Source organism: Electrophorus electricus, chromosome 20 (genome assembly GCF_041902795.1).
Source record: "Electrophorus electricus isolate QZ-2024a chromosome 20, ASM4190279v1, whole genome shotgun sequence".
Lineage (NCBI taxonomy): Eukaryota > Metazoa > Chordata > Actinopteri > Gymnotiformes > Gymnotidae > Electrophorus > Electrophorus electricus.
The window spans coordinates 16,400,727-16,427,258 of record NC_137516.1 but is presented as its reverse complement, the minus strand read 5'-3'; the positions used below and the strand labels follow the sequence as shown (position 1 = coordinate 16,427,258).

The window sequence follows — 26,532 nt, the reverse complement described above, 5'->3', positions numbered from 1 at the left end:
AAATGGTATAAACTGTATGTTCCATACAAATGTCCTCTTATTGAGCAATGTGCAATACTTTGTTAAGAAATGCAATCACTGCGGCAGATGTTTCAAATACATTACACAACCTCTGGGCCCCCTTGCCGTCTGAAACTGCTGGCCTGTTCAGGATGGATGTTCTACGTCAATAACAGATCTTCGCTCTGCAGTCTGTGCAAGTCACTTCAGAGAGGGGAAGGATGTGTATGCCCGGAGCAGGAGGAAATGAAAGCACCCCGGTTCTTTTTCAAGATGGACCTGTGACACTTTGCAGAAATCCAAGTTCCTTCAGATGCCTGTTTCCAGACCTATAGAGGAAGTGCTGAACATGACAGTTCAACATGACACGGAGGAATAAACAAATATACTATGTTACACAAGGTCATTTCAGCTATTTTAAAGTACTATAAAACCAACCACTGTTAAAGGGGAAGTTTTGTTTCTCTTCTTGTTTTTTAACTGCTGACAAAAGCATTTTAAAGCATATTTTTTTAAAAATCACATCTCAGTCTGTCAAAGTAGAATACTCAAAGATCATTTTTAAAAGGCATCACATCATCTTGATTAGACAATGGGAAAGTTTGTGTCATCAGAAGAACACTAGTAAGATATGTGGAGAAGAAACTTTTCCACCATAACCCTTAGTTTCCATAAAGCAGTGAATGGTGGTTACTGGTGAAGCATCCAGAATCCCAGAAGACTGGGAGATCTGGAGGACCATAATCCCAGATGAGTGGGTGAACTGCAGGACCAAATTCCCAGATGTCTATGATCTGAAGGAATATAATCCCAGATCACTGGAAGAGCTGCAGGACCCATAATCCCATATGACTGGGAGATTTGCAGGACCCATAATCCCAGATGACCAGGAGACCTGCAGGATGTCTATAACAGCAGTTGTAATGTGAGAATGGGAAACAATTACACCAAATATTGGTTTGACAAAATATAATTATAAATATAGCCTCAATCCAGCCAGGTAAACTAAAGAATTTGATTTATGCATAATTATGCACATTGTCTTTACTGCAAGATACAGAGCTACTGACCTGGTTGCATATTCATTTTCATTAAGGAAAGCCAACCACATTAGCATTGTATATACAGATGTATCAAAATCGAGGAAACGAGAATGTTTGCAAATAAAAGGTAAGTGCGGAAAAATGAATGAAAAATCATTTTATTAACGCCTATTGTGACAACTGGTTATGGACATTGAATGAGTTGTATATCTTTAACACATACATGCATATGTATTGCTCAATGAATGCTTTTACTGCCAGTGTGCTGTGCATGACCAGTTTATACACATTAACCACATCTCAACATATACATGCACACGCACATACACACAAAACTGTACTGATTAACGGTTAATAACAATACTCCAACTAATCTTAAAGCATGTTTCATACTTCTTCCGAGTAGTCTTATAGTGGTATTAATGTGTCACCTCAGCTCCAAAACCAAAAGCATGTGACAGCATATAGACTATGTTACAAAGACTGACCACTCCTCTTTAGAGCAGACCAACCTTCCAAAATAGCCACACAAGGGGACTGACACTTCAATGATCTCCTGTAGGGCCTTGCAGTAGATATTTAGCACTGTCAAGATGATGACAATAATAGTCATTGTGCTTGCACTTAAGATACCACACTGCTTTTCTCAATCAGGTATGCTGACTCTTTTTCCACTTATGTTCAAATGTTTTACTGCTCATCTCAACTGAAGATGGAACACACATGGGTCTATGATATTATTATTAATACATGAGACTTATATAGTGCTTTTCAGGAATGCTGTTTCTTCAAGAACCTATAAGGCAGTACATAAAAAAAAAAAAAACCTATTAGCAACCTGCAGTGATATTATCTGTTTTGGTTTTCATTCAGTTTGCTGGAAATTTCCTTATTGACATTAGCGAACTCAACTCGAATCTGATATAATTCAGTCCATCAAGCTAAAGCTTTTAATTGCAAAAATACTGTATACATTTCAAAATATAGAATAAATTATACATATTTATTTTTACAATACTCCACTTCTTTTTAAAGTCATATTGACCTACTGTTCCCCCGTAACACCCATTTATTTCTTTGTCCAGACGGAACCTTTTTGATCTACAACACACTTAAGAAAGGTTGCCTGGGTGACAGTTTGCAAAGTCTAATCGTGTGTAACCCCCTCAGCCTGGGACAGCAGTTCCGCTGGACCTCCGACAGCCGCATCTTTAGCGTCAGTAGGATGAAATGCTTGGGTGTGAGGGTAAACAGCGAGGGCAATAATCTGATATGGTACACCTGTGATGCCGAGAGCAGCCTTCAAAAGTGGGAATGCCACAGCAACTCTCTGTTTGGCCTGAAGAATGAGTCACTGTACTTGTCTATTCAGGGAAGAACTAAGCAAGTAAAATTGTCCACAAACCCAGGGGCTGAGGGCAAGTGGACAGTGTTTGGAACAGTGGACAACGTCTGCTCACGGCCATATGAAGGTATCCACCTTCATGTAACACTGGAATTAACAGCAGCGTTATAACATGAACGACATAGTTGTTTAATCACCATTTAGTATCTGTACGTTTTTAGCCTTAAAAACACAGAGGTGGAATCTTGCACTTTACACATTACAGCCAACTGTAACGCGGGATGGTGCGCGAACACACTTGCGAAGTGCCGACGCGTTTATACGAAACTGAACTATTCTGGGAAGCCATAATGCAAGGGACGGATGGGATGGACTCAAGTAGTGTGTTTATTAACAAAGATTAAATACCGACTACAACCAAGGATAAACAGACAAACATAAGAGGAACAGGCTAATAGGGTGAAGGGTTAGGCAACAAAGTATATACACAAACAAAGAAATACTTACTGATAGCAACAATGATCAATACAACTATGAGCACAAAAACTTGGACAAGCGGGGATAATAGAACAAGGCTTCGTAAGGTAAATAAACAATATGCATGATGAAGATACAGGTAGCGGAACTAAAGTAAAGCAACATAAACAACGAGGATAACTAAACAGAGCGCGGAGAGAAAACATATATGAACGTGGGGCGAGGAATGAGAAGCGGGACTAAACGGAAGATTATTAAACACATATGAGCGAGGACAAACGAGAGCTGACGAGAGCTGACCAGAGCTGACCAGAGCTGAAGGGAGACAACGAATAACAAACAATGACCGACAAACAAGAGACGCAGAAACAAGGTTTAAATAAGCCTACAATTAGGGACCAACTCGGAACAGCTGGAGAGAAAGGGGAGGAGACAGAGAACCAGAGAGAGAGAGAGAGAGAGAGAGAGAGAGAGAGAGAGAGAGAGAGAGAGAGAGAGGAAAACCCGGACGTGACTCGGTTGCCTGGGAAACGGGGAACGCTCCGGTTTGTGGGCGTGAGCCCAAGTACACCAACAGTCAGCTACAATCAGCTACAAGAATGAAATGCACTCAGGCAAACTGTATTCAGACCAAGTGAAATTCCACATTATAATGAGGTAGTAACCGAATAACAAGAGCACACTGCATACCTCTAAGCTCTGCAGACCAGCATTAGTCATAGATGTTGTAATTAGTAAGCTATATTTTTCTATTAATTCATTAGATTTTTCAAAATCTAAATGAATATAGTACATTTATTTCTGTGTAATTAATCTATGTATTAATTACATAACTCCCACATTCTTGTTTTAACATTGCAGATGATGTTTTAGGCCTCAGTGAATTTAACAGACACACTGTCCATTTTCTTTTGACAGAATTCTATACCCTCGAAGGAAATGCCTTTGGACGGCCGTGTCATTTTCCCTTCCGGTACAAAAATAAATGGTATGCAGACTGCACAACAGAAGACTCCTCCAACAGACGACTATGGTGTGCAATTGAAAGTGAATATGAGGTCAACGAGCTCTGGGGCTATTGTCCAACACAACAAATAGGTACCTGGTGCCTTCAGAAACACTATACACTGTGTTCATTCAAAAATGTACCAATCAATCTATTTTCCATTCAAGAGTTCTGGAGCAAGAACCCCATGACAGGCATCTATTACCAGGTGAATGAGATCTCTGTACTCACCTGGCATCAAGCCAGGAAGAGCTGTCAACAGCAGGCTGGAGACTTGCTAAGCATCACTGAGCCCCATGAGCAGACCTTCATATCAGGTACAGAATGCCTCCTAACACAATCATCATCAGGTGGGAAGAAGCAAGAAAACAAAAAGACATTAGAGGCTAGTAAATGGGTCATCTTATTGAGCAGTTATTGTGTTACTAGTTATCAGGTTGTTAAAAAAAACAAATGTTTGTAGAACATGATGCACTGTAACTACAACAGAATGATGGTTATTAGCAAAGAATACTCTTATCAATCACACAGGGTTAACTCAGCGCATGAATGTAAAATTATGGATTGGGCTGAACAGTTTAGATACCTCAAGTGGCTGGCGCTGGATCAATGGACAACCGTTACGTTATCTGAAATGGCTCAGTGGTGAGTTTTTAACTTTAGTTTTCCATCCAGAATCTCGCTCAGAAGAATGCCAGTACAAATCCCACATCTGTTATTTTTATTGTTACAGGTCATATTTGTCATAATATAATAACACATTGTGTCTCTCTCTAGTTAACTCATTCATTTGTTTGGATGTGTGTTTGTATATTTGTTTGTGTAACGCGGGGTGGCCCGAGTGCCAAAGGGTGAGGGGCAGGAAGCACTGGCTCCAACGACGTGGACGAACATTTATTCAAACACATAAAGACAACGGCACTCACACGTGTTACAAACAAAGAACATGAACATGAAACGATTAACACTAAACGAACACGATAAACACGTATACATCTAACAATGACGAGTATAACCAGTAACAACAACACACCACATTAACACGTTACGTCAACAATGACCACCTCTGCACACCTCGACACGGGTTTAAATGCATATAAACAAAAAAGGTGCAGGTGTGGCCACAAACAGATCCCCCCCACTACACGTGGCTGGCCAAACCACGTGACCCAGGGGAGGCGAGCTTTCTGTGACAGTTTGTTTGTTTGTTTTGGGGGGAAAGGTCAGCCATCTTCCGAGCCAGGGCATAACTGTGGCGTGACAAGTCAGTTTTATGGCTCTGAATGGTCCACTAGTATTTGTTCTGAGAAACACGGATATGTCTGCCAAAGAGGTGTTGCTACTCTCACAATTCCACCAGGTAAGGTTTTCTAGTGTTAGCTTTATAAAACTAGTCTCTGGTGTAGTGGTTGTGTATTCTGAAAGTTATTTTGGTGCACCTTGTTGTCCAGCGGTGCACACAGGGTTCTGTCCGAGCCCATTGATTCCTCACTCAGGCCACTGCTATTTCATTAATCGTGAAAAAAAAACATGGGTAGAGGCAAGAGACGCCTGTCGACAAGAAGGTGGAGACCTGCTGAGCATCCTCAGTGTAGAGGAGCAAAGCTTCATCATCTCAAACCTTGGCTATTGTGAGTTAAACTACATGAGTTTCCTATTATTACTGCAGTTCATTCAAGACCTATAAGATGCGAAAAGCAATGAGCAACAAGTGTTCACCACAGGTGTAGGTAGTTGGAACTAGTGGTGAAACTGAAGCAAATAGCCTGCAGCCATTGATCATTTCCTCCAACCCATACAGCAAAGATGGATGAGCTGTGGATCGGTTTTAGTGACCTCAGGACCCTGAAGCTGTTTGAGTGGAGTGATGACTCCTGTGTCCCATTCGCCTGGTGGGAGAGAAATGAGCCGAGTGTAGCAGATGAGGAGAACTGTGTTTTAATGAGGGGAGAGGTAACCTCACAACCAGAGTAATTACCAGGACAATACCCTACCTCATAATCAGTCATTACCAAGACAATACCCTACCTCACAGTCAGTCATTACCAAGACAATACCCTACCTCACAGTCAGTCATTACCAGGACAATACCCTACCTCATAATCAGTCATTACCAAGACAATACCCTACCTCACAGTCAGTCATTACCAGGACAATACCCTACCTCACAATCAGTCATTACCAAGACAATACCCTACCTCACAGTCAGTCATTAAAAGGACAATACCCTACCTCACAGTCAGTCATTACCAGGACAATACCCTACCTCACAATCAGTCATTACCAGGACAATACCCTACCTCACAGTCAGTCATTACCAAGACAATACCCTACCTCACAGTCAGTCATTAAAAGGACAATACCCTACCTCACAATCAGTCATTACCAGGACAATACCCTACCTCACAGTCAGTCATTACCAAGACAATACCCTACCTCACAGTCAGTCATTACCAGGACAATACCCTACCTCACAATCAGTCATTACCAAGACAATACCCTACCTCACAACCAGAGTCAGAACCAGGACAGTACCCAGCCTCATGGCCAGAGTCATTCCCAAGACGATACCCAACCTCACGACCAGTCATTACTACGTCAATACGCAACCTCATGACCTGAGTCATTACTAAGACGATAACACAGACCCATCTAATCCATTCTAAACAGACACATCGTCTGTTAAGTGTATGCTCTTTCTCGTTTAGTGAACATTTATTGAAGAAGCATAAAGTATGTATTTAGAAGATGAGATCCTTGTTTCATGCCATAAACACATTTATTTCTCTACTAGGAGGGAAAGTGGGCTAATGAAATCTGTCAGCGCCAGTGTGGATATATCTGTAAGAAAAAGACCAATTCGAATCCATCCGCTAATGACACTGTTGTCAGAAGTCCAGGCTGCAAACCTGTAAGTATCCCTAAGAAGGTGTCTAGTTGTCACAGCACCATCTGACTTAAATTTGTCCTCTTATTTGTCTCACATTTGTTGGCTGTTTAAGGGTTGGATCAGATATGGTAGCTACTGCTACACAGCAGGATCAGAGAGTAAAACCTTTGAGGAATCCAAACAGATGTGTGAGGAAACAGGATCTTATTTGGTTGACATTACAAACAGGTTGGCTTTTTTGGGTAACTGGAAATTACCTAAATGTGTATCAGTTGATGAATTGTATGTTGTATTCCTGTAAAGCTCCTTTATATGCTTTTATACTCAAAAGCCTGCTTTGTGATAAACAATAGCACAATGCACAAAGGGCTTATTTGCAGTGGCAGACTGGCAAAAAATTATGTTTCGGTTGTACTTTCTAGCGCCAATCAATATTATCAAAAGGAAAACCAGTTCAGGGTAATAAAAAAGGGTCAGAAACAAGCTAGAAGAAATAAAAAAGGAGATAACCATGACTCAGAGTGCACCAACGACAAACAACAAAACTTCAGATTTGTAATACCACTGTAAGAGAGTGGGGCTCTTTTGCAGGTTGTTAAGCGTTGATGAAGGTGAAGAATGGTAATTCATCTTAATTGGGACTACTGTTTAACTATTTACATTGTCATTTTTTAAAGATGTTTTGGAACTGATTTCTCTTTTTAGTCTCTAATTAACACATTTTTTGGAAACTGTTGAGCTAGTCATTCTTCTCCTTTGATGTTCTTTCTTTATATTTCAGGGTTGAAAATGCATTCTTGGTCAGCTTGGTTGGCGCACGACCTGAGAAACACTTCTGGATTGGGTTGTCTAACCAAAGGAATCAACGCTCTTTTGAGTGGACCAATACCGACAAAGTTGCATTCACTCACTTCAATGCTGGAATGCCTGGTAAATACAAAACATCATGTCTTTTAGACTTCTGTCCACAAAATGCATTCTCATTCACTTCTTTCAGGCAGAATAATTTCGGTAATGTTTTGCTAATGTTTAATAGGTTTTTTTTGTTTTGTTTTTGTTTTGCTTGTTTTTTTTGGGGGGGGGGGGGGTTGGTGGTGGATGAAATACTTTAAAAAATGTCTTTTAAAAATACAGGTGGAAAAAAAGGATGTGTTGCCATGACCACGGGAATACTTGCTGGATTATGGGATGTGCTAAACTGTACTAATAAGGAGAAATACATCTGCAAGCAGATAGCTGAGGGGGTGGTGACAACTCCAGCCACCTCCATCATCACTCCTGTAAGCTGTGCACAGGACTGGCATCCAATCACAAACAGAGATTTATGCTTCAAGGTAATAATTAGGATGATTAATAATACCAAATAATGACATTAGAAGGGTGGGAGGGATCATGGCACTTGGGGAACTAACTATATGCCAAATGCTTTAAATCCAAATATTTAAGCAGGGTTGTTGCTTGTGGTTGGCATGTTTTTGTTTGGTTCTCTTTTCTGAAGCTGTTCGATCCAGGATACAAAGATGTAAAATCTTGGTTTGAGGCGCTCGCCTTTTGCCAGGAGCTTGGAGGTGATCTCCTGAGTGTCCACAGTGACGATTCTTTTCCTGAGAGTACTAAATTGTAAGAGGATAACACTAATTTCCATTCATTATGTTCTCTTAAGTTTCTTTATACCTAGAAGCCTTTAAGCCATTCTGATTGGTGACAAATGCACAATGTAAACATTGTTGGTTTGCAGTGGCTGACTGGCAAAAAAAAAAGCATGTTTCAGTTGCACATACAAGCACCAAGCAATATTTTAAGATGAATGTTGAATCTAACATCACTTTTTGAGATTTACCCTATCTCATCTACAAATTACAGATTACAGTGCTGTTGCACTCAGAAGCCAGCTGGCTGTAATGGAGTTTTGAACCCCCAGTCATAAAACATTAATATGACCTGGTTTTGTGCTTTTAATCTACATTTATACATAACATCACATCAATTACAAGGGATTTTATTGTCCTGAGAATGTAGATGAGATTTGTTACCAATGTTACCAGTGATTTCATAACTATTATGCTCAGTTTCCTTAAAGCGCTTTCCTAGTAGAAATGAAATGTTGTTAAATTATGGTGATTTAAATGAAGGTGTGTTGTCTTCTTCAGTGTAGTTGAGTACATTCTATGAATTTATAATATGAATACATTTTATATATATTGAAGCTTTAATTAATTTCCTTAGGGTTTTTTCCTCGTATATTGGGTTTCTCATGATTCCATAAATACTTCACAAATGGCTCCTCATATATATATGTATTGGTTATGTTCACAGCTCAACTGAAGCGTGGATTGGTTACAGCATCCAGGATCCTTCTGCTGGTTACGTATGGAGTGATGGGTCCTCTGTGAGCTTTGATAAATTCTCTTTTGTCAACATGGGATGATTTGGGATGGAGTTGCCTTATGGGGGCTGTGCTTGGACGGAATTCAACTTTGGCTTCTCCTCTTTCAGTCATCCTATGAAAACTGGCAAGATGGTCAACCGAATAATTTAAACAATGTGGAAAACTGTGTCACGGTTAGACTTCACCGGTTTTGGCGAGGTGAAGGACAATGGAATGACCTGCACTGTGAAGACAGGAAGGCGTGGTTTTGTGAAATTCAAAAAGGTCGAGCATTTCAAATTTCAAATGACATTTCAGATTGGATAAGTGTATTTAGTTACATACCTTATACTATCATTACTATAAAAAACAAAAACAAAGAATGAATGAAGAATGAACACAAAACAAGTTAGACTAAACATTTTCACTAAACGTTTTTCACTACACATCATATGAACAACTAGCGTGAATAGACCGGTTCTCGGAACAGGTTCTCAGATTTGCTTCTGGCCTTTGTCTCCTTGTAGGAGTGACTCCAAAAGAAGTAGAAATTGGAAGCAGAAGTAAGTCCTCTAAACAATTACTAAAAGTCTTCTAAACAATTACTAAAAGTCCTGAGCAATTACTAAAAGTCTTCTAAACAATTACTAAAAGTCCTGAGCAATTACTAAAAGTCTCCTAAACAATTACTAAAAGTTCTGAGCAATTACTAAGTCTTCTAAACAATTACTAAAAGTCCTGAGCAATTACTAAAAGTCTTCTAAACAATTACTAAAAGTCCTGAGCAATTACTAAAAGTCTCCTAAACAATTACTAAAAGTCCTGAGCAATTACTAAAAGTCTTCTAAACAATTACTAAAAGTTCTGAGCAATTACTAAAAGTCTTCTAAAAGTTACTAAAAGCCTTCTGAGCAACTGCTGATGCCCAGGTGTACTATTAGCTTCAATGACTTAGTTTCCGCAGAATATTTGTACTGTCAATTTAACTATCAAAGACTTTCTCTCTCTCTTTTTGACAGGCTATAATACAACCTCTGATGGCTGGATTATATTCAAGGGCAAGCAGTATTACACCTATCAAGGTTTTTCCATGGCTATGGCAAATGCACGACATTTCTGTAAGCAGAGACACAGTGATCTTGTGGTCATCAATGATGAGGAGGAGAGAGTTTTTGTATGGCATCAGGTATGCTTACCAATTACGCAAACATTAAGATAACTTTGAATACATAGTACACACTTATGCACGTTTTTATGACGTAGCTCAGACGGAAATGATCATGCAATATTTTTTTTATACAGGCTAGATATGCCTTACATGACGTTTATATTGGCATGAATATTGATATGGACAAGTCGCTAACGTGAGTCTTGGAGCTGAAAAACACTGCTTTGCCTACATTCAAGAGCGCATTTTGCAATATATTAAAAAGAACCAATAAAATGATCATTGTTCCCTGGCAAGGTGGATGGATGGATCCCCAGTAGTATACCAGGCATGGGAAACTAACCAGCCTGCCTTTTTAAACAGTGAAGAGAACTGTGTGAGGATGACTCGATTACAGGGTAAGACTCACCGCAAAGATAATGGCACACGCCATGCGCAAAGAGTGAAAATGCACCTTTTATGTAAGAAAATAAATAGAATTTCTTGAGGGGAACATGGAAGTTTTCTGCAAAGTTTACACTCTACTACTGACCATTGCAGGCCTTTGGCAAAGTGTACACTGTGCACATCATGAGAAGTTTATCTGTGAGCGGAGTGGAGCTGCTCTAATCAATGCCACTGATGCCCCCGGCCAACCTGTAGGGGGCTGTGCTTCGGACTGGCTGAACCTAAAGGGACAGGTATATTTTAAAGAAAGGTTCTACATTATGTCTACATTATAACCATCAGTCACCTTCATGTTATGATAGGCAATGGGCGAATACTCAACTTCGATTGGCTGGTAGGTGTGCGTTAAAACTGTATAATACAGAGGTAATTCCAGTTAAGATTAAATACTGTTCTAAATTCTATTCCCATACAATGTAGATTACAGAATACTTCTAGACAGGATGGAAACTGGGGAGGACTATTATAGCATTATTGAACAGGACTATCATGATTGGTTCTCAAAGGGTTTGGAATTCAATTAGTAGTACTTAATCAGGATTGGCAGTTATGAATCTGATAGGAAGGCTGTACCGTTGTAACGATTGGCCACCCTCTTAGTGCTTCTGTTTTATTATTTCTCACTGTTGTATCTTTGTTTTTCATTTACTTCCCGGTTCCGCTCCTTGGTTTCGTTTTCTCCGCCCCTCGTCTGTTCCTGCAGTCCAGTCCGTGTTTTAGTTCTCTCTGTTATGTTCACCTGAGCCTGTTTAGTGTCTGATTGTCTTGGTTATTTAAGCCCTGTGTTTCTGTCTTCTAGTTTGTTGGTTATTATGGTTTAGTTACGTCTCTGTCAGGTCGTCGTCATTGCTTTTCTGTGTACTCTGTTTGTTTTACTGTTCATGTTTCCTCATTTAATAAACTGCCTCCTGTATTTTGCATTCTGCCTCTTGCCTTGTTCCTGTCGGAAGCGTAACAAACGTACAGAATCCCGTAGGATCCCAGTCTACTTTATTACATCTGTGTATGCTTCCATTAAGCAAACACAAATCTTATTACAGCTATGCTTTTTTTGGGGGTGGGGGGGAGACTTTTTGGTATTAAAACGTGGCAATTATGTCTTTATAAACACATGTGAATTTATGTAAATGCATTAATTAGATTCAACCACGGTGTAGGTGGGTTAATCCACTCCAAGTGTCTCTCTCTCTCTCTCTCTCTCTCTCTCTCTCTCTCTCTCTCTCTCTCTCTCTCTCTTTCTCTCTCTCTCTCTTTCTCTCTCTCTCTCACATACATGCAAACAGAAACCTTACCTTATGTTTTGTCAGTGCTCTCTGTACAATCATGTATGTTTTACTTCCAGTGTTACAAAATAGGACTGCAACTAAAAACATGGACTGAAGCTCGATCCTACTGTAGAAGTCTTGGAGGAGATCTAGCTTCTGTTCTTGGCCGACTTCAGCACGGTGAGACCTCAGTTCACTAGCTAATTACTGTTAAAGCAAAATGTGTTCTTGGCTTCTGTTGCCATTTCATTCTTTGGAAGAAAGTGAAACACAAACGACAAGGATAAGAGTAGGATGAGTTAGTGCTCACCCCATGCAGGCGAGCAGTAACGTGTGAAAACGTCAGCAACAACGCTCTGCCTGATGCGAGCACACAGGTGCGACGCCACCACTATGCCATAATACCCAGCCAGCAGTAATCCTGTGGTCAGGAATTGACCAGTGATGATGAGGGGACAGGTTGACTGAGGTTGGACTGCAGCCTATAATGGTACGCCTATAAAATGTACCATAAGAGATGGTGCACCTAAAAAGTGCCTAAGGGGTGTGGGTGCAAGGTAGAGGATTAAGTGGGTGGGGTGTATGGAATGAACAGACATAGTAGTTGCAACACATGCATCACATGCTAAGACAGGAGTGACCCCACAGGTATTGTGGTGATTAGAGCAGGGAAGCCAGGTGTTAGTACCCAAGGGAGGCAGCGTGCTGGCAACCTGCTGGACTACTGAGGACATATTCAGCTGCTCCAGGTGTACAGTAAACAGAGCTTAAAATTACATTATATTAGATAATTACTATATATATATATATATATATATATATATATATATATATATATATTGTGTATGTATGTGTGTGTGTATATATACACATACATATACACACACACATACATACACATATATATATGTGTGTATATACTATGTATATATTATGTATGTATTATGTATGTATGTATGTATTACATGTATTACATACATGTATTACATATTATGTATGTATTATGTATATATTATGTATATATATATTATGTAATTATATAGTGATACACACACACACACACACACACACATATATATATATATATATATATGTGTGTGTGTGTGTGTGTGTGTGTGTGTGTGTATCACTATATAATTACATAATATTCATATATGAAATCAATTACATTATATTAATACAAATGCATTAATTACATTCATTTGTATGAAGCACCATAAAGTGAAAGTAAAAAATGTTTCTAAAAAATGAAAAAGGAGGCCATTACTATTGCAGAACTGCACATTAATGTGAAGTCACAGGATAGCAGGGCGCTGTATGTCAATACTCAAGTGCCTAAAGGATCACCACTGTCAGGAGAATCTAAAAGGCATAAGGACACAAGCTAAACACCAAATGCTTCAGAAACAGGGTCATGCTTACAGTGAATACAGAGAATAGGATGAACATGCACTTATTGCAACAGGAAACACACATTTTACTTGATGGTGCTTAAGAAACCAACACCATGTAAATGGAGACACCCGGCTGCATTTGAGTTCTTACTTATATTTTATATTTTTCAGTTTTCTGCTATCTGAAGTGAGGAAGAGAAATGTGTATGTATGTGTGTAAGCAAAGCTTAATTTACAAGCACACAAGGCGGTTCCTTATCAGATGTTGGTGTCCTTTTTTATTCAGAACAAGAGGAGTGAATTTTTACTATGACCTTCACACTATAGTCCTGTGTTTCTTGTTAAAGACTCATTTAATTATTGCATTTTATGTGAACTACTATAAACAATAAGGAAGAATGAAAGGTGTCCAGTGACTGGTTACTGATTTGTCTAACAGGTCATCTTTTTATTCTTTTGTTATAGCCTTTCTAACCTCAGTAATGGATGACAGCACCTCAGATCTATGGATCGGTTTGAGTAATATAGCAATAAATAGATACAGATGGACAGATGGGAGTGGAATACATTACACAGTCTGGGCTAAAGGAGAACCATCACTGCAGCAAAATATGGTTGGACAACAATTGCATTTGAGAGAGAGAGAGAGATATATATAATATACACACAATTTATTACATTATTACATATACAATTTATTTTTTCCTCACCAAATTACAATGCTGCTGTTAAAGTTGAGTAAGAGAAGGAATTTTCATCCTTCGTTCGGTAATTGTAATGGTGAAGTAATGTGTTTCTGAAGCAGGCATATTTCAGAGGCTCCTGAATTAAAACCCTGTGTTTTCACGTTTAAGGGTCCAGCTTGTGTTGTAATGGGAAATATGAGAAGAGCTGAGCCGGGCAAATGGGTAACAAGAGACTGCAATAATACCAACGGCTTCATCTGCAGACGAGCACCTGGTAAACCACAAGAACACTTCTGGGAATACTTCAGCTCTTTACTGCTACAATTTCTGCATGACCAGCTGTCAACCTCCGCTATTCTTGTATTTCTGTTCGGTATTCAGATCCTTCCTTCATCATCCCAAGCACCACACAGGCACCTAACACGTTCGTTAAGGTCGGAAATTCTTCTTACATGGTCACTGAAACCAAGCTGACCTGGACGGAAGCTAAGCACCACTGTGAAACAAAGGGAGCACACTTGGCCAGTATTCGGGATGTCCCCACACAGTCCTACGTTGTGCTGCAAACACACAAATTTGGGCAGCCCATGTGGATCGGCCTTAATACCATGGAGGTATGAATGAATGAATGAATGAATGAATGATCGGGGTGACTTCCTGTTTGCTTTTTGGGGGGATTAATGATATACTGTCTTTAAATCAAAAGGAATCTAAAAAAGTTAATATTAAAAAATGTTACTATAAAATTGTGAACAGACAGATGGATACTTCTTGTGGATTGATAATTGGCATCTGAATATGGAGAGCTGGGCCTACAATGAACCAAGGAAAGAACACCCCTGTGTTTATGTGGATATTTATGGAAACTGGAAGACAGCATCCTGCAATCAAACGTACTATAGCCTGTGCAAGAGGTCAACAGGTGAGCAATGAGCTATCAAATGAAACACAGCAAATGAGTGAATGTTTCTATTAACTTTTCAATCCATTTGAATGTTTTGCTAAGCAGCATTTCCCAGAAGACCACGCCCTCACTTTTAAGGGGGAAATCCCTCTCTAATTCCTCTGTTTTTCAGGAAAGTTTGACATTTCTCTTTGATACTACCCCCTTCACATGCAGAGTAGTCACCTCTCGCCCACAACCCCTTGCAAGATTTCACTTTAGGTTGTGATGCTGATCCATTCCTGCCTCAAATAAGTCTAGAGCTAGGATATCTCTGTCCTGGCAGCACATACGTGTGGTTGGTAGCCCATGTGGTTTGCAGCACTCTTGGTAGCAAGTACTTGTGGTTCGTAGCAATAACTAGTGTCTTTCATCGTCAGTTTCTAAGCTTCACAATATTTCTTTCTGAGCTGTGCATTCTTAAATCTATACCTGAACTGACAACTGATCAACAAAGATGCTATCTACTGGCTGAAGAATGTCATAGAAGGCATTTGATCAATGTGCTATTAGAAAGCATATTAGAATAGCTCCAATACACTTAAAAAGTAGAGGTGTGTGGATTTTTTTTTAAATTAACTTTAATTAAACTTTAAAAGGCAGTAAATTCTAAAGAATATACACATCTTTATATCCAAAGCCTACTAAATACCACCACGTGATTCCAAAAGCATTGTAGTAAATCTTCTAGGCCATGTTCTGTCTGGAGGTAAGAGGTTTTCCATGTTACTATCATTAAGATGTGGCCTAGCACCCTTTTAGGTCAGTACAATAAATGAATGCTACAAATTAATTCTTCTCTGCAGAAACAGCCCCAGTTGCTCCTACTAAGTACCCAGGGCTGTGCCCTGAGAGAACTGACATGTATCCAAAGATGACATGGCTGTCTTATAAAGGGTCCTGTTATGCATTTGTGACCCAGGAAGAATCATGGAGCACAGCCTCTCGAATTTGTATGACAAGAGGTCAGGAAAATGAGTCGTTGTTTACCTGTTTTATTCATTTGAGGAACATTTTAGATAATAGTCAATAAGCATGAAGCTAAAAAATTATTATAGAAATGTTTAAAAGAAAATTATGCTTGCTATCTGCTTACAACTGCAAAAATTTTAATAATGCTTTCTACTTACTGTTATCAGGAGCTACGCTTCTTAGCATTATGGATCCGATGGAAGACAAGTATGTAATGAACTACATTACATTATTTCCGGATGATTATATGTATTTCTGGATTGGCTTTTTCAAGACCCATGCAGGTAATATTACAATAACAATGACATAAAACTCATGTTAGAATGCTAGAATTCCATAACTCAATACCAGAAAACTCATATTAGCATGATACTACTATATACCTCAGTATTCTTACCTAATTGCATCATCAGTAACTGGTAGGTGCATGTTTTCCACAAATCCAAATGTAAAAATATATCGGTTAAAATATACGGCTTTATACATCACAAACTTTGTCTCTGGACTGCAGACCACTGGCTCTGGCTTGATAACAGTGCTGTGGATTACACTAACTGGGAACCATCTGAAAATGAAGATTCTTCTGAATACCTCTTCTGTGCGTCCATATCAGTCATTAGCAAACAGTGGCGTAAAAGCCATTGTGGAAATCGCTTGCCATTTATCTGCAAAGTAGCCAAAGGTGAGCACAAACTACACTACAGTGAAGCACTAGTCATAGAACTAACAGAGACTTGTCAAAGGCATGTGATTGGATGAGGTTTTTTTTACAAAGGATTTATGACATCAAGACATTTTGTAATACTTGAACACACAGGGTTGTGTACATGTACTAATTCTTCATTAATGAATGTATGAGTGTAAATGTATACAACTGTATGCATGTCCCAGGGCAGATCGCCTTTCCGCTATCACAGCAGTACCTTGAACCTGAACAGGCAAAATACAAGTGGAAAATTGGAAAATTTTCAAATATTATGAAGGACTTATAAACAGTTGCAGGGAAATGGTATAAGACAATCTAGAATCTTCCTCATGGCAGGAGCTATAATGGGGCATTTCAATTACTCACACTATATATCTATTTCTAATAACATTCTCCTGCAGTCTAGGGTCCAAAAAATAGTTGGACTCGAACATGGGGTATTTGTGTATACTGCATTCAAATAATCTGGCAGTAACAGCTCACAGTGCAGCAGCATAAACGCAGAATCAGGCATGCAATGTCTTCACGGTGCTGTACAGGCAAGCAATGTGCAGACCTGACAGAGTACCTGTGGGCTTTAAATAAGCACAGAACAAAACAAGACACATGCTCACGTTTAGTAATTAGGTGATTGGGAGCGGGGCATGCAGGGTGTGTGTGTGTGTGTGTGTATTTGTGAGGGGGGGTGTTCATCTCCTGCTGGGTGACTAGTGCACCATGAGATTTCATTTAATTTAATTTTGGATTTTATGACTTGTCAATATTTTAATTATGTAAAGCACTGAGATTCTGGACTCAAAATGGAAAGTGCTATATAAACAGATTATTATTACTTTATTACAAACATGGCCAAGAACATAAATTATTTTTTAGAGCCTGCATTCTAGTTGGTCATTGCATCGCATTAAGGGTGCCTGGGGCACTGGGTACAGCCTTAGTCTACGGGGAGGGCAGCATGGGTAACATTTAGGTAGCTACTGGGCGCAGCAGAGGGGTGGATTGGCTGCAGGTCATTGAGCTTGGAGGGAGGTGGAGCTGGGCCCTACATGAAATCTCAATGGTTTAGCTCAGGATATTTGAGGCCTGTGTATACAGTAGGCTGGATGTACAAGAGCAGAAAATGCCCAGGAAGGCTTTGAATGTCCTGCAAGTCCAGCAGCGCAATTCCTTTTGCTCCCTTAACATGCCACACTGGAATCATCTGATGGACGTGGGCATATTTCGACAGAGTGGCGTGTCTGACCTCTGTGAGGTGAATTTTTAGAAGAAGAGTGGGTGGGACCCTGTGTGAAACCCTAATTGTTTGGTGCAGGATATTTAATATTATCTCATCCTGTTGAAGTATATTTCTCTCACCTATTCACATTCCTGCTATTTATGTATTTAGTGTTGAGTTCTGTTTGGATAGTTTAAGGATACCAGTAAATATTGGTTGACTGACAACCATCTCCTAGAACCATCTCTTGAACCTTTTAGGACTAGCCTTTCTAAGGTCCAGTACATTGCTTTTCATTCTTTTACCCCTCAGGCTTAAATTCAGAAATAATTAGCTAATTAACCTTCTGTTTTATTTCAGATACAAAGTCAGTCACCAGAATGACATATACAGGTAATAACATTGCAGATGTGATCTATCTATCTCTAAAAATATATAAAATGAGAAATACTGTGAATAAATAGAGCCTATAAACCTGGATATGTATAAATGCTACACTTGAATATGCACTCATTAAGTCCTAAATTGTTATAGAATTTTGTGCTTGTTGTGTTTGCAATCATTGTTTAAAATGCATAAACAATGGTACTTTCTAACCCAAGTACTCTGACATAATTAAGAACTGTTCAATCTGTACTCTCAGATGCTGCTGCAGGGGATGCTGGGAAACAGAGAGCACACATTGTGGTGTCCGTGCTCGTGGCTATAGCAGCAGTGTGCATCTTGGCTGGACTGGCCTTCATCTACCGCAGAGCATCCAAAAAACAGGATCCTCCAATTGAGGATCCAGTATTTTACACACAAACTGACCCCGTGGTAGATGACAAAGAAACCAAGGCGTTAGTTGACCAAATGGAAATTAACGAACAGGAACCTCCATTATAATGTTTCTTACTGACAAAAGTAAACTGGTAATGTCTACTTTTTAACATATGCAGTAAGATCTAAGTTCTTCTTATATCCAAGTTAAACTTATCTTTTGGTAGTCTCAGTTACTCAAAATTGAGGAAGGTGAAGGAACTAGCTAGCAGTTACACGTAGAGGTTGGAAAGTCTGACTTCGTCTCAGAAGGTGGAGACGCGACTAAGCTTGCTAAATCAATGTTTTTAATACAGATATTTTAATGAACACTGCATCCAGATTCATTTAAAGCTGCCTGAAGTTGCCTTGCAATGTCATAGTGAGGAAATAGTTCATTACTTTCATGTGTCACTCATGCAAACTGTTCTGAACAGAGGAACGAAATACCCAAAACAACAGGCCGAAGTCTCTCCTCAAGACTGTGGCTTTACCGCAGATCTGCACAGTAGATTTGGCTGGGTCAAGAAATGGATGCTTAACTCTAGATCCAGTAAAGATCGGACTGTGCTGACCATTGTTGAACAGGGCTCTTGTGTTTCTGCACAAAGGGCTGTCTGCCACTGGATGACTTCCGCGGGTTTCGGACAGCGGTCTTCGTTCAACAATCCCTCTCTGACAGCAGCAAATATCTTTTTAAAACAAAACATGCTTTATTAAAGCACACACTATATCTAAAAAATACTTTATTTAAAACAAAATGTAGGTAAAAAAACAACATGGTCATCATAAAAGTTTAAAATCAAAAGAAAAAAGTTCTTAATCCTGTGACAGAAAAATTTCAGTGTTGAACAAACAAAAAGCAAATAACAACATGTACAGTAGTCAGGAGAAACAAAATTTGGTGCAATATTTACAAACATTGCTTAATCAACGATACGCAATTATGCAGATTGAAAAGTGATGCACATAGTATTCACGATCAACGAGTAGTCAAATCTGGGGGGGGGCGTAAACAAAAACTACAAAAGTATGTTTGTTCATTTAACTCGACAAAGAGGCATCACTAAATAAACGTCATATTAGATGTATCAAATTTAGAGTTACACAAAAATGTGAGCTACATTTTAATCCCCACTAAAGATATTCCACAATGCGCTGGTGCGCAGAAAATGTACAAAAGTTTACACCAACCTCAAATGCCTCTAACCAGGAAGAATTCTGCTCATTAGTCTTCTGTACCAGAGCAGCGAAGCAAACATAGATAAGTAATGAAAGCTTATATGAGCATCAGTTTGCATCATGCACACTGTTAACACGCACGTTAATGCTCTGGGTCTACTAATAGTAGATTCTACAAATACATGTGATGGTTTCCCCTTTCATCTCAGCAGCAGCCTGTGTGCGTTTACAGCAGTTTGGAGAAATTAGGTTCCTTCTCTGAATAAGGATGGAGTGAGATCACTGTTGCATAAACTACTAATTTAATTCAATGGCCTTCAAAAGACTGGCCAATCCTGTAGTAGCACAGGCAATTAGCATATACTGAAAAAGGGCGGAACACTTCTTGTGTTTTTCCACCTAGTTCCAAAGAGTTTAAGTCTAGAACAGCTTATTTTTAAATGTAATTTTGTGTTCTTTAGTAACACACATAGTCTAGACAAACACTCATGAATTAGAAATCAAGCTTCAATTATAAATGTCCGATACACTATGACAAACTACACAATGTCTTCACCACATTCAGTGTAATGGCAGATGTTATGAACCACCTTAAAAATTGCCCTGATTTACTGCCTCTCACTAACACTGCTGCAATTTTTCAAAAATATTTGTCAGTAGACAAGTTGACACCAGCAGTGTTGAATTCAGGTGTAAAACTAGCAGATCAGCACTGCTTGGTTATTTGACCGAATTAAAAATCCCGGGCACCGAATGAATTATACTGTGTTTCTGTAGATTCTTATGGATGCGGAAGCTTTTAGAGCAGAGGCTGCACGTGAATGGCTTTTCCCCGGTGTGAAAACGCTGGTGGGCCTTTAGATTGTCCCTGAGACGGAAGCTTTTGCCGCACTGAGGGCAGACGTGCGGCCTCTCCCCCGAGTGGAACCTCTCGTGCCTACGCAGGCTTTTGCGCAGGGCGAACGCTTTGTTGCAGTTGGGACATGAGTATGGTTTCTCCCCCGTGTGGAAGCGATAGTGCCTCCTGAGGATCTTCCGCCGCTTGAAGGACTTGCCACAAATCTTGCAGCCGTACAAGCGCTCCTGAGAAGGGCTGGCGTGCAGACGCCACACACCGTTACCGCACGCGGTGAAGCAGCACAGTCGCCTCCCTGTGTGGGCGCCCTGGTGGGCTCGGAGGTCTTTGGGCATTGAGAACCCTTTTCCATTGGGACCGACATCAACGCTTCTCTTTTTTGGACCCGATGCGAGTAGCAGGTTCACAAGCTGCACAGAACACGGACGCAACATCTTGCAGTCAAACGGCGACTGGCTGAGTTGGAACTGCACTTTCTTAACCCCAGTTAAGGAATTGGAGGTATTCACCTTCATGGTTGCACACGGTTTTTCTACATTTTGACTGGGATGAGCCTGTTCTTCTGGGCTTACAACTGTCTCGAGGGGCTCCACTTTAGCCTGCTCTTCCACAGGCAAAAGGGAAATGACCTCCGGGTGCGAGTGGCCCAAACTCTGTAGGGAAAGGTCTGTAGTTGTCACGGTGCTGAACAGAGGTTTATTTTCCAGAACGGAACTTGGTAAAGGATCATGTAGAGGACTTGGGTCCTGAAGGTCTGCAAGAGACATTTACAAACACTTTAAAAAAAAAAAAAAAAACTCTACAGAACCCTGCTGACCAAGAACACAATAAAACCCTGAGAACAAAACCTAAAACATTTCTTAATTTAGCCAAGTGTATCTCTTAGCCAAACTTATACTGAATGTCACCACTGTGATGTAGACACTGTGCATGCAGGGATGCTACTGAACATTGTTAGGTGCAACATGTATGTTTTTGCGAATGCCACCTTTACTCTTCAGTTTCTGAGACATACAAGACAGCTGGATGTCATACCTGAATTGTGTGAATCATAAGTCTTTTCTTATTAGAGACACCGAGTTACCCATTACATCGCAGGTCTTACTGACTTATTTCTTGAAGGTTGACTCAGTTTCGTTAACCTTATTTTAATGTGAAATCCACTGACACCTGCTCCTATACACTCAGTGCCAATGCAAGTGTGAGATTTCCGGTTAGCGTGTCCAACGCAGGAGTATAAATATAACAAATAAAAACAAGACCTCATAATATGGAGCGCATTCACTTCCAAGGTCGGAGGCAACGCATGCAATCCTGTTTAATCTCTAAGAGGAGAGAAAGACCTCAGATGAGGAAATCCCCAATCCTGACCAAAGGCGAATTTCTAACAGCCAAAAATCAACCAGCCCCTCACCAGTCCTGCACAATGATCCGTATCTGTTCCTTACCTACCTTACTACGCTCACTCTGCAATAAACTATTTTTTACTGTTTGGGAGTTCTCACCAACTCCCATATGGACAATGTTGTTTTGTTCTTCTACAAATGCAGCCCCATGTATAAAGACTGGGTGAAGGGTAGAGAGCCGTAACATGGCCAGCATACAGACAAACATTGCAGCACTGTAATCCACACATTGACCTTCACATTGTAAGAGCTTTTTGGAAGCAGAGAGATCTAATGTCATCTACAAATGTTGTCTAACAGCATATGCAGTCTTATATTAACCTATTAAAATATCATTCTGCCCTTGGGGTGAAGCAGGGGACCCATGCTAGAAATACAACAACAGAGGACATCCAAAGCACAAGAACAGCAGATATATACAAGAATATCAGGTTTGTTTTGATTCTAACAGTCAGTGTTGTGATAATCAAAACAAACCTCAATCATTTTTCATTGATGTTCTCTGAAAACCTCTGTAGGTTTCATCGATGCGACCCCACTACAATTATGATATACAATGTCTATGACCACCCACCCAGTACAGGATAAACTCTTGTGTATACCGAATTTTAAAAAGGGTGAAAGGAATAATAAAAAAAATCTCAGAAACCAGCAGTAAAAGGCATTCCGTGTTAAACATGGCCAAACCCAGTTATGCACAAGTTTTATTTTTATTTAAAAAATAAAAATACAGAAATAACAACAAAAAAAAAATCATTAAACTGAAGATTTGCATTACTTTTTTATCGGCCCAGTTATACACTCAGCCTGTACGTACCATTCTCCTGACTGGACCCCTCTCCTTGAGGGACGCCACCCCACGCAGGCGAAAGGGTAATCGTGTCACCCCGCTCCCCTCTCTTAGTCTGTGGAACAATATTCACGTTATGACAGTTATGTGACGTTACATTTAAAGTTAGTCTTCTTTGACTGCAAATACAAGCACTATACAACCTTGTGATGTGCAGAAGCTGTATAAAATTATTACCTTTGAATGAAACTGCTACCTTTCATTCAGCGTTCTTATAATAGGTAGCAGTAAAATTCACTCGGTAGGTAGGAAGTTATGTTTACAAAGGTAAGACGACTCAGAGTGTAGAGGTGAACATGGTCTAGGAAGGCGGTTTAACTGAAAGGCAGCTCTAATCAAGCTAGCAAAATTCAAAACAAAATGCAAGAACAATGGACGTGCCTATTTTTTACCAGGTCACCATAAACGCACATTTTCACTCTACAAACAATGCTTAAAAATTACTTATTCAAACTTGTTTGCAGAGGAGAATGAATTATGATTAACTCAGACTGTGGACCAATGAGAATTCAGGGGAGGCGGGATATGAAACCAGCAAGCCGAAAAGTAAATCCCTTTACACTCCCCTGGCACATTTCCTCAGCCATCATTAAATCCCAAAGAAATTGCTGCCATTTGTCAGTTGTCTCACTTTGTATTGTAGTAAACTGAAGATAACTTATCTTCAAATAAATCTAAACATTATGTGGTAAAACTCAAAACAATGTTGCAAAGCAAAATAACTGCACATTTCCTTAATTATTTACTTTCTCTTGCGCTCTCAGACAGAGAGAGAGAGATCTTCTTGGTTGTTTCTACTTTAGAACAGTCTAACTTGGTATGCAATGACTTCAGCTAGAGTTACAGAGGCTGTCACACTTACCTTTTCTTTAAAGATAGTGTATGGAAAATCAACAGTGCACTGTACATCCACAGTCTCCACAAGGTCTATGAAGGGACTTTCTGTGGGGGACAGCCCTTCCCCCATTTGAGTGGTCTGCAAGCACAGCTTGCTTCTCTCCCTGGTCATGCCTTTATCTGTGAAGTGGGAGAAGTTTGGACTTACTACAACGTGAACACTTCCGAACCAAAACAGCAGCGATATCGCAAAACTTCTGCATTATTCGTTTTTATCTGCAGGGCAAGACGGTGCAGATGCAGACCCGCGGCCTAAACGACTCCGAGAAGTGATCTATCGCATACGCATTTACTGCGTGGTCTACATAGTGAAGAAATAGCAGCATCTGGACGAATCTCGAACTCTGCGTTTCCTGCACCTGATGTTTGCTTACTACACAGTGTTTACATGTCGGCCTGCAACTGCGTCCACGTCTTTACCAGACAACCAAAACAGCAGAGATGTTACCATGTGCCTCCACTGGCGTCGTTTCGCCTACTTGCACACCGACGCTGCAAACAATCTTGTTTGCAGGGCTTCTCAGTGCTCCTTCCATGCAGGCCTTGAGATCGGGTAAAGGTTCCGCACGGATGTTGGGTCGCCCGTCGACCGTGCAACCTTCAGACAGGAAAGAACGGCCCTCAAACACTTTGGTTATTTCCATGACGGCCACCTTCAGCAGGACCTCCATCACGGCCGCTACCTCGGCTTGGAATTTTGCAACGGAATCAGACATGGTGCGCAAAACGTCGCAGCGCTACCTGGCCGAGCTAGCTTAGCGCGATAGACAACGCAAGGGCACAGGATGCAGCGCGGGGCCTGCGCTCGTAGCCACGTGGTCGCGGAGGAACGAGGGGGGGGGGCACATTCCTGAAATACGTCATTACGCGCCCTGTAGCTCGCGCCAAACCCAGTGTAATAAAAAATATTTATTTATTAGTTTTAATGTAAAAAACAAACCTACTCAGAGTGGCCACTTTGGCGATTTTAATCGGTGGTGTGGCGACACAAATAACAAATAAGAATTGAGAGAGAGAGAGAGAGAGAGAGAGAGAGAGAGAGAGAGAGAGAGAGAGAGAGAGAGAGAGAGAGAGAGAGAGAGAGAGAGAGAGAGCGCGCTCTACATTTGTGCAGAGACAGTTATGCAAGGACAGACGTTTTCAAAACAAAGGGCCAGGGCGGTTACCCTAGCAACCCAGACAGTGTAAGAGTAAAATAAGATATGAAGGTGAAAATTTCAGAGGACAGTCATGGTGGAAAATTGCAGGTAATTATTAGTATTAGAAAGCCGATAATATTATAATAAACTACCTGCACCAGCGACAGGGCACTCGGCTTTTATTAGCATCACCGGATTTGACATTACGTTACAGGTTGGACGGTCAGGACGAGACAAATGCTCAATTTGAAATCTGATGTGTTACCATTACGTTTACGAAACTCCAAATAAACACTGAAAAACACCTGTTTCTTAAGGTGCAACTTGAATACCACTAGATCATGTACTGTAACAAACTCAGGCTTGTATATTTGGGAGTTAAACATTCCTGAGTCTTCTTAGGAGGAAAGGAATCCTAATTACTGATGTGGACTTTCTTATCATAAAGATCACTTATTGAGAAGAACCAAGCATTTCAGTATTCCAGTCTCAATGCACCCTGTTGAATGAAACAGACTAAAAATCCCAACTTTCAGAAAATTGGTCAAAATAAGGATCTTGGTGGAGCCAAGAAGGAAAACATCTGTTGTGGTCACAGAGGATTGGAGGGGAACTGAAGCAACCCTCGGTTGATTTAATCTCAGTTCACACCTTTCAGTCTTTCAGACCTAAACACAAAGCCCATCTGAAAGATTGTTTGGCCTCTCGGCTGGAGACACAAGAAAAGCAGAAAGACTAATTGAACTAACCATTACTGAATTAGATCTATAAGCTGAGAAGAGCCACATGCAAGAACCAGATCAGGAATCACTGAAGACTTCTTACCGACTCCCATAATGTAGCTGTGCCTGATGCACTACTAGTAAACCCACTGCCATGTTATTGCTATTGGAGATTTGTCAGACACCCAAATAACACACAGTGAGTAGTATTCCTGTGGCTGGAATTAGACACTGGTGGATTGGGTGGTTGGGTAACAGTGGATCTATAAGACAGGTGTACTGTGGTACCAGTAGGTGTTTCAAACAAGATATCACGTACAGTGATATTGGAATAAAAGAGTAAAACATGTATTTTGTAGATTTCTATGATTTATTCAAAAGTGACTAAACTTTGCGCTGTTTCAATACATGTTCAAATGTCTAGTTCAGATATACAAAACATACCAGGGTGGAAAAATTATAGTAACATCTAACAGTATATTAAGATCAAGTACCTCATGATGAATTAGAACATCTTATGTCCGTTGTGGAATGCTGCCACTCAAGAAACCTCCAGTCCTTTGAAGGTTGAAGACACTCAGTGCTCCATCATTTAAATAAACACAATGTTTAGATAGGATTCATGTCAGATGACAGTAGGAGCTGCAATTCTGACCACTGCAGCTAGGAGGCACCATAGCAGGTAACAGGATGAAGCTGGAGGTCTTTGATTCAGAGCAGCCCCTTTCCAGATGCTCTGATGCATCAAACATCACT

The 26,532-nt window shown here is 40.2% G+C and overlaps 2 protein-coding genes across 5 annotated transcripts; one reads left to right on the top strand and one right to left on the bottom strand.

The window, feature by feature from the left end:
* Positions 1–1,586: 1,586 nt before the first annotated feature.
* Positions 1,587–19,054, top strand: LOC113588709 (macrophage mannose receptor 1-like). 4 transcript variants are annotated; one of them, XM_081703812.1, is made up of 30 exons: positions 1,587–1,697; positions 2,129–2,515; positions 3,784–3,963; positions 4,039–4,188; positions 4,403–4,516; positions 5,094–5,231; positions 5,323–5,502; positions 5,673–5,824; positions 6,666–6,782; positions 6,874–6,989; positions 7,543–7,691; positions 7,896–8,041; positions 8,260–8,381; positions 9,078–9,150; positions 9,258–9,414; positions 9,657–9,692; positions 10,149–10,315; positions 10,432–10,493; positions 10,595–10,695; positions 10,838–10,977; positions 12,087–12,189; positions 13,869–14,017; positions 14,258–14,363; positions 14,471–14,703; positions 14,846–15,011; positions 15,839–15,997; positions 16,172–16,288; positions 16,516–16,686; positions 18,287–18,319; positions 18,570–19,054. In XM_081703812.1, exons 1-30 carry the CDS (start codon positions 1,637–1,639, stop codon positions 18,809–18,811), a joined length of 4,227 nt encoding a protein of 1,408 aa, XP_081559938.1. In that variant the 5' UTR covers positions 1,587–1,636; the 3' UTR covers positions 18,812–19,054. The 4 variants fall into 4 exon arrangements, with proteins under 4 accessions (XP_081559938.1, XP_026883807.2, XP_026883806.2 ...); XM_027028006.3 differs by having other exon boundaries at positions 7,896–8,095; XM_027028005.3 differs by having other exon boundaries at positions 3,784–4,188; positions 7,896–8,095.
* Positions 19,055–19,455: 401 nt separating this feature from the next.
* On the bottom strand, positions 19,456–24,748 carry si:rp71-1g18.1 (uncharacterized). Its single transcript, XM_027028008.3, has 4 exons — positions 24,364–24,748; positions 23,881–24,035; positions 22,986–23,073; positions 19,456–21,516 (listed from the first exon to the last, which is right to left on the bottom strand). The coding sequence occupies exons 1-4, from the start codon at positions 24,629–24,631 to the stop codon at positions 20,627–20,629; spliced, it is 1,401 nt and encodes a 466-aa protein (XP_026883809.2). The 5' UTR covers positions 24,632–24,748; the 3' UTR covers positions 19,456–20,626.
* Between the last annotated feature and the right edge of the window lie 1,784 nt (positions 24,749–26,532).

Excerpts from the sequence above, each read along its gene's own strand:
- LOC113588709 (XM_027028005.3), top strand. The coding sequence starts at position 1,637 with ATGATGACAATAATAGTCATTGTGCTTGCACTTAAGATACCACACTGC. Across the intron at positions 15,998-16,171 it reads TCGAATTTGTATGACAAGAG|GAGCTACGCTTCTTAGCATT; the intron begins GTCAGGAAAATG and ends TACTGTTATCAG. Across the intron at positions 16,289-16,515 it reads CTTTTTCAAGACCCATGCAG|ACCACTGGCTCTGGCTTGAT; the intron begins GTAATATTACAA and ends TCTGGACTGCAG.
- si:rp71-1g18.1 (XM_027028008.3), bottom strand. The coding sequence starts at position 24,631 with ATGTCTGATTCCGTTGCAAAATTCCAAGCCGAGGTAGCGGCCGTGATG. Across the intron at positions 24,036-24,363 it reads GACGCCAGTGGAGGCACATG|ATAAAGGCATGACCAGGGAG; the intron begins GTAACATCTCTG and ends CCCACTTCACAG. Across the intron at positions 23,074-23,880 it reads ACACTATCTTTAAAGAAAAG|ACTAAGAGAGGGGAGCGGGG; the intron begins GTAAGTGTGACA and ends ATTGTTCCACAG.